Source organism: Dermacentor albipictus, chromosome 1, assembly GCF_038994185.2.
Source record: "Dermacentor albipictus isolate Rhodes 1998 colony chromosome 1, USDA_Dalb.pri_finalv2, whole genome shotgun sequence".
Taxonomy (NCBI): domain Eukaryota; kingdom Metazoa; phylum Arthropoda; class Arachnida; order Ixodida; family Ixodidae; genus Dermacentor; species Dermacentor albipictus.
In genome coordinates this window covers 83,029,002-83,041,134 of record NC_091821.1, presented here as the reverse complement: position 1 = coordinate 83,041,134, position 12,133 = coordinate 83,029,002, and the positions used below count along the sequence as shown (strand labels likewise).

Here is a 12,133-nt window from a genome sequence, read left to right as displayed (position 1 = left end):
AAAGGGGGTTCTCTCACCGAGCGTATCGTCACGTTCCAGTGCATCTCTAGTTGCGGAAACAGCCAACTTAATGGGTACTCTTGTGAACAGAGAGATTACATCAAAAGAGACCAGACATTCATCATCTTCGATACGGATTTTTGATGTGAGTTTGATGAAATTCTCGGAGTCGCGCACGTGCGATGCTGTCCTTCCGGTGAGTGGTGATATCACCACTCACCGGAAGGACAGCATCGCACGTGCGCGACTCCGAGAATTTCATCAAACTCACATCAAAAATCCGTATCGAAGATGATGAATGTCTGGTCTCTTTTGATGTAATCTCTCTGTTCACAAGAGTACCCATTAAGTTTGCTGTTTCCGCAACTAGAGATGCACTGGAACGTGACGATACGCTCGGTGAGAGAACCCCCTTTGAGTGTAGACGAGATCTGCCGCCTTCTCGAACTGTGCCTGTCCAATACCTATTTCACCTTCCGAGGCAGCTACTACAAACAGGTTAAAGGAACTCCTATGGGGGCCTCAATTTCCGTTGCCATGGCTAACTTGACTATGGAGAGCATCGAGGAGAGAGCTTTAAATACTTTTTTCCCGAAACCAAAAGTCTTCCTCAGGTACGTGGATGATTGTTTTTGCATCGTGAAGACGAGCCAAGTCGAAAACTTGCAGAAACACTTAAACTCCATAGACCCGGATATACAGTTCACATATGAGCGCAAACAGAACGGATCACTCCCATTCTTAGATGTACAAGTTACACGAAAAGACGGCATTCTAAAATTTTCAGTCTACCGAAAACCAACCCACACAGGCCGCTATCTTCATTTCCAATCCGACCATCCGGCAAACCACAAGGCGTCTGTTGTAAATTCTTTATTCAAACGAGCCGAAACTCATTCCTCATCGGAATCGGATCTAAAGAAAGAAAAGAGAACGGTTCTCAACGAACTTAAGAGGAATGGCTACACAGATGACTTCATTCGAAAGACAACCAGACAACAAAAAAGAAGAAGCAAAATGCGGGACCTTCAGCCGTTTACTTCTCCCCAACCCCAGAAGCGAGTGTCCATCCCGTACATCAGAGGTACCAGCGAAGCGCTCAGCCGAATATTAAAAAAAGAAGGCCTCAAAGTGGCGCACAAACCAATAAACACTTTCAATATCCTCCTCCCTAAACCAAAAGATCGTCCACCAAAAGAAAAAGCTCAAGGCGTCGTCTACAAAATCAGTTGTGCTGACTGTCCGGCGTCGTACCAAAAATCTAAAAGAAAGGATCAGACAACACGAGAACGACGTCAGGACATTCAACCGTATTCGCAGCGCCGTCGCTGAACACTCTGAAGTCGCCGACCACAAAATTGCTTTCAAGGAAACTGAAATCCTTCAAACAGAAACGAACTGGCGAAAGAGACTACTACTGGAGTCATGGCACATTCAGAATACGGAGAATAACATAAACCGTGTGAAGGGCAACCTACCCTCGGTCTATGTCCATGGCCTTGGCGACATGACGAAAAGAAGAAAAGGACGCACAGCCAGATAGACTCCCGCTCGTTTCACCAACACAGAACGTCGGCGCGACCCTGTAACCTCCCCCCCCCCCCCCCCGCGGCCCATCAAGGGCACCCTCGTGAGCACTCCACCCAGCACCGGTTATCGCAGCACCTTGGAAGCGGTCAACAACACAACCCCCCTTTCCTTTTGTTCCCCCCCACCTTTCCGTCTGTGGAGTGTCTCCCCACCTCCCGTGTTCCCCCCCCCCCTCCTTTCTTCAAAAAAGACGCTTTAAAAGCGGCACACCGCCACCCCCCGAAGAACAACCCCCTGAAGAAGGAGCCGAATGGGCTCCGAAACGTCGGGCTAATAAAATTCAGTTATTTGGTTGGAGTCAGTCTCAAGTTCTAAGACAAGCACTGCATAATAAAAAACTTGTAGCACTTTCTGAATGTAAAGTGACAAAAAACTGAATGAGTTGGTAAGAATTTGTGACTTAAAAAAAAGAGGTGTAAGAAACATGGACGCACGATACATGAAAAGGGCAATACCATGTTCATGAGCGTGTTCATGGTTTTTACAGCTGCTTTTTAAATTCGTGTTTCTGAGTGTAGTGTGTACCATTGTTAGATTCATGAAATAGTTTAACTACTCGCTGCTTTTGTCATAACTTCTGGCTTATATAATGCACCAAATCAAAGCTGAGCTCATAATACATGCAACTGCCATGCCAGTAGGAAACAGCCTCAAGTAATGTAAACCATTTGCCACTGTGGCTTGGAGGCTGCATGTGCCCAACAGTAGTGAACCAATATAGTCGCTCTGCAATGAAATTTTGTAAATCACCTTTGCCTGACTGCGAGCTCTGGCTGCAATAATTGTGGGCAACTGGTTTGCACATGTTTTGCATAACTGAGGCGTGCTGCTTCCCTCGCGCCTGGAAGTTGCGCTCCTGATGCTCTATGCTATGGTTTGGCACTACAAAGAGTTTAATTTATCATGTCAAAAGCAGCTAGTAGTATTACTTTTTGTTAGTTTATAAGTGGGTATGGAGTACACTCTGAAAGCACTACAAGTTTCCCATTGCAGTGCAGAACCGTTCAAAAGTTAATTCAACATTTTTGTTATCTAATTGTGAATTTTATGGCTTTTTATAACTTTAGCAACATGGCTGAAGTTATCCCAGAGGACTTGCTCAAATATTGCAAGCTCTATTTTCAGGCACACTCAGACACACCAGCTGAAACCCACTGTGTGTGATGTCTGTAATAAACTCGGATACATGCAGGAATTGAAGAATGTGTCAAAACTATGGTCAAAACTCGTTAATTATACATCTGAGTTTGTCTTGAATATGCTCAGTGTGGAAAAATAATTTCAGGGCGTCATTGCTGCACATTCATGAGGACCAGAAAGTGAGGGTACTGGGATGCTATTTGATCAAAAGGCCTTGTGGTTCGAATGAACTGAATGATATGTTAATGTCAAGAAGAAATCAGTTTAAACATAAAATATTTTGCTTAGTAAAAACACGGAGGACAGGCCCCCTTTGCTGTTAGGAACTCGACTGTGGCCTTGCTATTTCACAAATATATCCATGGAGGGATGGAAACGACTTTATTTTAATTCCGGCAAAGTTTGACGACCCAGGCTCAGGTCTCCCATGAGGGGACTTCGAGGCCTTGCCTCGTCACCGCCTCTTGGGCCTGCTGGACAGCCCACTCTTGCATCTTGAGGTTGGAGCTGTGCAGAGCAGCGGCCCACTTCGACGCACGAGCCTCCGGAGCTACTGCCATTGTAGCTGATGAATGATTGATTGATGTTTGATGTTTAATGCCGCAAGGGCCAGGTATGGCCAAAGAGCGCCATTGTAGCTGATGTAACACGACACTCCCACAACATGTGTGAGAGCGTCGCTCTAGTTTCCTGACATAATTTGCAAAGAGAACTCGGGTATTGCGTGGGGAAAATGTGCTGCAATTGAACCGGACTGGGGAAGGTTTGTGTCTGCATTAATAGAATGGTGTCGGATGATGCTGAACGCTAGTAAACACAAAATCCTCTATAAAGTGTATTTCATCGCGAAGCTCTAGCACTTAAACTAGAAGGAGCAGCGAGTTTTTTGGCTGACTCTCATACTTGAATGTTTCTTTTCATTGGTTATGTTGTGCCCTCAGCTGTACCCACTGTTTTCTGTTCCCTGATGTGCAAAGCACTGTGTGTTCTCAGTTACAATTAAATTTGACTGTCATGACTGCATGTCATGGATGTATTTTAACTATTGTAGAGTAATACTTGTTGGGGGGCTAGTTGGTGCATGTTTCCAGAAGAGGGTTATAGCGCCGAAAAAAACACAACACACAGCAAGCGAGACGGGACAGGCGCAACTTCCAACTGTTTATTCACCGCGTAGTTGGAAGTTGCGCCTGTCCCATCTCGCTTGCTGTGTGTTGTGTTTTTTTTTTCGGCGCTAAAACCCTCTTCTGGTAACTATTGTAGCCTCTCATTGTCCACTGCGTTAACCCTTTCCGTGGAAACTTCTTTTTTCAGAAAACGACCAAAATTTCTAAAAATTTTTATGACGAATTCATTGTCAGCAGCTTTCATTATTACAATATCAGCAGTTAATTTGTTATTTTCTGTTGAATTTCTATTGTTAAATTATTTTTTAATGCTTGAAAGTTTCAAGTAGGCAAGGCCACAGAAGCAGTCTATGCGGAGCATGATATTTCCTAGAACATAAGCATGGCTTTTTTGTTTTTGATGCGACACATTATTGCTGGCACGGCCAGGAAAGGAAATCGCAGAGGTGCAAGCATTTTTGTTGAGCCAATTGAGTGCCATTTTTAGAACGAAGGCAACTAGACTTCTGCTTCGTTCCCGCCAACTGCACCCTCACAATATTCATTACTGGGAAGTCGGTGCAATTTAATACCACTTAATAGCGCAGCATTCATACCAAAATGATGAAATGACCACCACTTGTCTGTGACACTCGGTAGATGAAAGGAAATTCCTGGGCAAGTGAGGGGCGAACTCGTCCTTGGCACAGAAAGGGTTAATCGGACGTATGAATGCTATTATGCATGCACTGAATGCATGGATTTATTCCTACATCTTGCAACAAACTTTGCTTCATAGCCTTGTTCAAGAATCATTTGAGAGCAAGAAATATGCCTGTGTTATTCTGGCCCCTTTCCTGTGTTATTCTGTTTGCTTCAGTGTATGACTCAGTGGCACTGTTGGCTTGCTTATTAATGACTTGAACTAAGATTGGCAAGCCTCCAAGTCTGGTCTTGTGTGTTGCAAAACCTTCGTAACTGTTTTTTTAAATATATGCTGCATTTAACACTCTTGTATACCCAGCCACAAAATATTACGGACCATGAAATCTGAGAAAAAGCTGAATATCTGCGCATCCTCACAATGCAGCCTAGTACTTGCATTTCGGGCCTCAACTGGAATATGCTAACAATATAGTCGTATACAGTTTTATTGGCTACTGCTGCAGGCTGCTCGGGAATTGAACGTTTTCTGAGATCTTGTGGTTCGTAACCTTTTGTGACTAAGTGTACATCTCATAAGCCTGTTCTCTTGGTATTCTCTACTTGTCGAATTTAAAATATTTCTACTCTTTTAATGTGTGCTTACTATACGACATACGTTCCGTGTAATGCTAATGAAATGTTTACACCTTAGCATACAGCAAACGGAAAACAAGTGTATGTTACAGAAACCTGAAGCTTGTTCTGTATGGATAAGTAAAATTTGCTCTTTTATGTAGACTGAAAAAAAGGAAGAATCGTAAATAAAAAGGCCTCACAACACTTTTTAATGAAGCCACAATTATGTTTTAGCCTATTAATTTTCTCCCCCAAGAATTTTTGCGTAGTGCTTGACAGAGTGATGAAGAGCCAAAAGTTGCCTTCACAACCATTTAGGCTGTTACCCTCCTTTTGTTGTTCCTAGCATGCTGGAAGCTGCAACTCTCCGCTGACAAGGGGAATGCTCAGTGTGCTGCGCTGTGCTTTATTTCCTTATATTTCTTCATGCACCTTGATAACCACAGCTGGTTTAGGTGCACAGCTCAATTCTCACTTGGTTTGTTTTCTCCACTGTTATTTTTTTCCTCCCCAATTTGCTTTCTCCACTGCTCTGCTCACTGTGACTCCTGGTGTTTGCGAGACGGCATTCATTGTGCCATTTGAAGCAAGCCACCCAGGGGCATTTGATATTTATATGTTGGCATGTCATCAGTAGCATGGCAGGGATTTTACTCATTGACAGGAAAGGACAAGTATTGTTTTACGAGTTCCGCATCCTACGATGCGTGTGGAGGTGTAATATATATTTGTAGTTTGGATGTTGCAATTTAAATGACTAGACACCCACTTTGTGGTTACAGCCGTTTGCTGCTGAGCAGTGGGTTCTGGATTTCATTCCTGGCAGCTGCAGCCACATTTCAACAGGGGCAGGGCCTAATGTGATCAGGCCCATGTACGAAGCTTTGGGTACACATGTAAGGACCCCAGGTGCCGTAATTAATCTGGAGTCCTCCATTATGGTATCGCTGATAGCTCCTGCATTGCTTTAAGATGTAGAACTCAATGAATTGGTCAATAACTGGCCAAGCCTATTTAAAACATTCAGAAAGTGTTGTAGGTTTGAAAGTATGTTACATAAAAAAAAAATGTGAGCGAGTATTCATATTTTTGCATTTGTATGTGAATGTAAAAAAGTTGTACCTTTGTTTTTGTTCTTTGTAACTGTAGCTTGAATTACTGTATTGCTGGCCATAAAAAGTATTACTGCTGCTGCTGTGGATTAAAATGATGTATCAGTTTGGTAATAAGTGCTGGCAGCATCGACACTCATTAAATAAACTCGGCATTTATGGAAGCAGCATGTATGTCGTATGCTGCTTCCATTGTATGTCGGGGTAGTGACTCACTCAGTTTAAATTCATTTGTGATAATGATTGTCATTGCAAATGGCTGATTGCATGTTTTGATGTTCTGTTTTACAGGAACTGCTTGTGTATTTGTCTATGTTCATTCGAACAGAGCCAGAGCTCTTTCAGGAGATGTTGAGGCTTCGTGTGGGACTCATCATCCAGGTCATGGTTTCTGAGCTTGGACGTTCACTCCAGTGTTCTGGTAGGTACTTTGAACAGGCATGGTTTAGGAGGTTGTGTGGTGCAGAGTTTCACCTGACCACTGGGTGCTTTCGTTTCAGCTGATGAAGCATCCGAATACCTCCTCAACATGCGACCATTTGAAATGAAAATGCTTTTGCGGCAAATTCTCAGTGGCAAAGAGTTTGTCATATTAAACAGTGAGTAGGTGACCTCATTGCATGCTCTGCAAAAGGTTAGATGTTGAAGCTTTCCGTTTCAGTTAGTGCCATTAAAATACCATTGAAGTTTACGCTGAATGTAAACATACAGAAGGCTACTAAGCGCAAGGTCATGGGATCGAATTCTGGCCATAGTGGCTGCATTTCAGTGGGGCAGAATGTTAAAACACCAGTGTACTTAGATTTATGTGCACGTTAAAGAACCCCAGGTGGTCCAAATTTCCGGAAACCCCCTCTACGGCATGCCTCATAATCAGATCGTGGTTTTGGCACATAAAACCCCACATTTCTTTTTTTTGTATACATACAGAAAAAGCTTGCATAGCTCAAGACATATGTGGGACCTCTTATAACCAGTTACAGAATACTATAATGCAAGAGCAGTTGTGGATTATGGATAAAGTACAGTAGAAGTTCATTAACACAGATACAATATTTCTTTTTCTACAGTCAAATTCAGTTACTAAATTTTGTATGTAAAGGAAATGCCAACATAAATAAGGAAAAAACAAAGCAAGATGTGAAAAAGACATTGAAAAGGCATTCAGAATAGTACAAAGCAACTGTGTCTGAAGAAACTAATAACAAAACATATTAAACTTGAAAGTAATCAAAATGCAACAAAAATTAATGACGATATGATAGTACAGAAGATAGGTGCTAGGAAATTGTGCCATACACCAAATAAAACGCCTAATTGATATAAAGGTAAAGATGGTGCACTCTTAAAAGGGCCCTGCAACACCCTGAACATGATTTATTTATTTATTTATTTATTTATTTATTTATTTATTTATTTACTTACTTACACATACTGCAGCCCAATATAGGGCTATAGCAGGAGCAGAATCATTATACTATACTATACTATACAATGCACATTAAAAACACACATATACACAAAAACATCAATGATCAAAAAGAAGTGCTTTACATGTTAGCAACATGCTTGCCATGGTAGCTGTAAAATCTTTAGTAATAGTGAACGAATGTTACTGGGTAGAGAATTCCAATGCTCTATTGTAAATGGAAAACTGTACTTGAATGTGCTAGTACAGGCATAAATAGGTGTTATGTTCAATGTGTGGGAGCTACGGGTACAACTTGTGTTAGTAAATGTGATATAGTCACAATCAGGAAGACCAGAGGTGGAGTTATTAATTGCATATAAAAGTTTTAAGGCTTCAATGTAGTATTGTGAAACTAATGGCTCAATGCTCAAAAGATTTTTGAGCCTGTGTTGGTGCAAAAGTGTGGCTGTAATTTTGGCAAATGAAACGGATAGATTTTCATTGAACGTTATTGAGCGAGCTTATTTCACATTGTTTGTACAGGAACCAAACGACAGATGTATATTCTAGAACAGGGCGAATTGGCGTTTTATATAATAGCAGTTTAGTATCGCAGGGGGTGTTAGCTAAAGTGCGGCGCAAATAACCCAATTTGTTCAGGGCTTTACCGTTTACATATTCAGCATGTTTAGACCATACAAGATGTTCTGTTAGAATTACACCTAAGTATTTATATTGAGACACTCTATTAAGTTGGATGGCATCCAGAGAATAATCAAATGACATCACAACTGTTTTACTACAGTTGATGTTCATTTGCCACATTTTGCACCAAGCGCAGAAAGACATAAGGGATTGGGCAAGACGGTAGTGGTCATCAATGGAGTTAATAGATTATATTAATACGCAGTCATCTGCATAAAGTCTGATTTTAGTTGAGGTGCCACGAGGTAAATCATTGATGTATATTAGAAATAATAAAGGGCCTAATACGGATCCCTGAAGAACGTCTGCTGTAACGTCGACAGGAGTTGATTCCACTGAGTTAAAAAAACAAATTGTGAGCGACAACAAAGAAAACTGGCTATCGAAGAAACAGGACAAAGATAATTGAATATGGCGTTTAATTTTACCAGTAGTTTAGAATGAATCACAAAATCAAAAGCTTTAGAGAAATCAATAAATATGGCATCCACTTAATTACCTATGTCCAGGTTAGAAGTCATACCTTGAACAAAATCGACTAATTGCATTACAGTGCTATAACCACGACAGAAACCTAGCTGGGCAGATGTCAGAACATCATTAGAGTTAAGGAATTCGATTATATGTTTGTGGATAATATGCTCTGACATCTTGCATGACTGGGGTGTGAGAGCTATCGGCCTGTAGTTAGAGAGTCATTTATCACTTGATTTATGCAAGGGCAGAACTTTTCCATTTAGTTAGTACTTCACCAGAGTCTAAGGATTTCTGGAAAATTACAGTAAAGTATTGAGATGTCCATAGGGAGTATCTTACAAGGAAAGAATTCAGGATACCATCTGAACCGGTCCACTTTTTAACAGCAGAGCTGTTTAAGCTTTTAGTTATGCCGTGGAGCGTTACCAGAACACTCAGCCCAGCGATGCCCCGCCTCGTGTTGCCTAGCAACCAGCTGCGAGAGCACTGAGCTACGTAACCTCCTCGCAACACATGCACATAGGGCGGAGTTGTGACATCACAGGCGAGTATGGAGTTCTGCCATGTATTCTTATCAACTAATTGTATCAGGTTATGGGACAAAGAAAACATAATTTAGTCTCTACAAATAGCGGCACTAGTGGCGGAACATGTGACGGAAGGCCAGTAAATGCCGGGAACGTTAAAGTCACCAAGAACGATTAAGTTAGAACTGTCAAGGCTATGGTCATGTATAAAATGCAATATATTGTTGCGGGAAGAAAGCAATATTATAGAAGAAGTCATGTTAAAGTCACCAAGAATGATTAAGTTAGAACTATCGAGGCTACGGTCATGTATAAAATACGAAATGCTATCATAGAACTAACTAGGGCTATCGGGGGCATGATAAAGACCACAAAATGTTAAATTCTGCTTATGTACTTGCAACTTGCACCAAACCGATTCTACCTTGGGAGGACCTGGTAGAACCTTAAAGTTAAAACCTGAACATAAAAGCAAAGCAACACCATTGCTTTCTTATTCTGACGGTCATACCAGACAGCAATTTAACGAGCAGGCGTGAATTCTCAGTTGTGAATATTTTCATAAAGCCAAGTTTCTGTGATGCACATAACATGAGGAGAACATGAAGAAACTAGCAAAAGAAACTGTGGAAATTTGTTTGTTATGCTTCTGGCATTAACATTCAAAATCGCAAGATCTGTGGCAGAGTGATGAGATTGTCAACCTAGTGATAATGAAACATCACTTGCGCTCTAGAATCAAAATCTTGCGCTCTAGAATAAAAACTAGGAGCTATTACTAAACTATTTGAGGCACTGTCTTAATTTTAATGAGCGTTATCTATAAGTAAATTATCAACCCTCGTTTTAATAATCGAGCCGTTATTTCGCTGCTCAACCGAAGTGTCCCATTGCTTTTTACAAAGTACTGCACGCACTCTGGACGAAAAATCATTAGAGAGTTTCATGCCGGAATTTTTCAGCTTATAAGCGTTTTTCAGCATCACTAGCTTATAGCTGAAATCAAGCAATTTTAAAATGATAGGGTGAGAATGCCTAGGGTGCATTCTGCCTGACCTATGGAAACCTTCAATACGTGGACAGTCAAGGGAAAGCCTATTGAAAACGTTTGCAACCTTGGAGTGCAGTGTGTCACGATTCTCATTAGTATCTTCTGGTTTGCCATGAAGGATAATGTTATTTCTTTGTGTACGGCTTTCAAGATCGTCATATTTGGCAGTTAGTTTGGCAACAGTGCACGTCAGGCAAGCCACCTCAGAATGAAGCTGACCAGAGTCTTGATAAGACAGTGCATTCGAACATGAGGTTTCAAGAGCAGCCACACGCAATTCTAAGGCATCGAAACGTGTATTCACAGCATTTTTGATTTCAGATCGGTCTTGTGACATATTTTTCTGATAAGCAACAAAATTGGAAAGAATTTTCACAAGAGAAGGGTTGTTGCAACTAGACAGTGCCAGCTCGGCCAACGTCTCAAGGGCGTTAAGAAAGTTTATTGGGGATTCGTCAGGTTTGCTAGTTTTTGACGCCGGTCTCCTGGGGCTGGGGTTAAGCTCAACTTCACCGCTCAGGGTAAGACAACTAAGGTAATCGAGGACATAAGAAACATTGCACATGGGTCTACTTCACAAATAACTGTGTGGGCAATGCAGTAGCAGCAAGAATCTATTATCGGATCGGATACAGTACGGGTTGTCCAGTTACCGTATCTGTGCAAGCAAGAAGAAGCGTTTAGGCAACATGCTGAAGTTGCTGCTGCTACTGCATTGCCCACTGCCGGGGCGCTGGAACGGCGGAGCTTTTATACTGACGAAGCTTGACGTCAACGATCCGATGGCATCACCTGTCGGAGTTGCCATGTTAGGAGCATCCACGGGAGTGCGCAGAATCACCAGAGAAGGAAGTATGTGGGCAGGAAAACGCCTAGACGATAGGGCTGAACCATGTCGAATTGCCGGTAATCGCCACGTGTTTGACTAGTGCAGGGCGCCATGTCCCGGAGACAAACGGCATGACCAGCGAAGAAATCCAGGAGCTGTGCAAGCAAGAAGAAGCATTTAGGCAACATGCTGATGCTTCTACTGCTGCAATGCCTGCTGATCAATAAATCATAATACTAAATGCGAGAGAATGCTTCCATGAACACATAAGCCAAATATTGCTCAATTCCATGCAGCAGGGAGCATACAATGCCTCTGTAAAGATCAGTCATGCTTGGTGATGAGTACAAGGTTGGGAGGTAGGAGGATTAGAGCTGGGGTTTATTTATATGAGGTGAAAAGGGCAAACTTATGTAGAGGAAAAGGTTTACTCGTATTGGCCAGAGCACGGAGCACAGTACATTGTTCTCATAGCATGAACTACATGTCATAGCAGACTACATCGTTCTGGGAGCACACACTCCATGCGCTCAGAAAGTCTCTTAAACACCCTCCATCTTCCCTGGATCACTCGTTAGGGCAATGAGTAATGTTTCAATCAACCAGACTGGTAGTTCGAATTGGCACAGCACACCGCCTCTGATAGGGAAAAGGATGACACAAAGCGCACGCGCTGCCCCCAAGCTAATTGTGGAAACGGGAAAGTGAGACCCAGTGTTTCACTGACGACCGGGCAGAAGTCAATGGCCTAAGCTCTCCCGAAGGTAAAGCGTCTCGAGGTCCTGGTGTCTTTCACTGAAGTTCTGGGAAAACCTCACTTGTCTCGTTCTCATGCTGATCTCTAATTTGCTGTCACTGTCAGCATCTCAGTGTCCATGGTGACTCAGTGGAATGTTGTTTGATG

General features: G+C 42.2%; 1 protein-coding gene across 4 annotated transcripts in view; it reads left to right on the top strand.

Moving 5' to 3' along the window:
- The window catches only part of LOC135907459 (probable phosphorylase b kinase regulatory subunit alpha), a 115,666-nt gene that overhangs the window by 71,163 nt on the left and 32,370 nt on the right, over window positions 1-12,133 (top strand). For 3 of the 4 annotated variants that reach the window (XM_065439157.1, XM_065439158.1, XM_065439156.1), the window contains exons 24-25: window positions 6,521-6,650; window positions 6,730-6,828. In XM_065439157.1, coding sequence (XP_065295229.1) covers window positions 6,521-6,650; window positions 6,730-6,828 — 229 coding nt within the window. Of the gene's footprint in view, window positions 1-6,520; window positions 6,651-6,729; window positions 6,829-11,329; window positions 11,464-12,133 lie in introns of those variants that run through there. The other variant, XM_065439159.1, reaches the window with a different exon arrangement.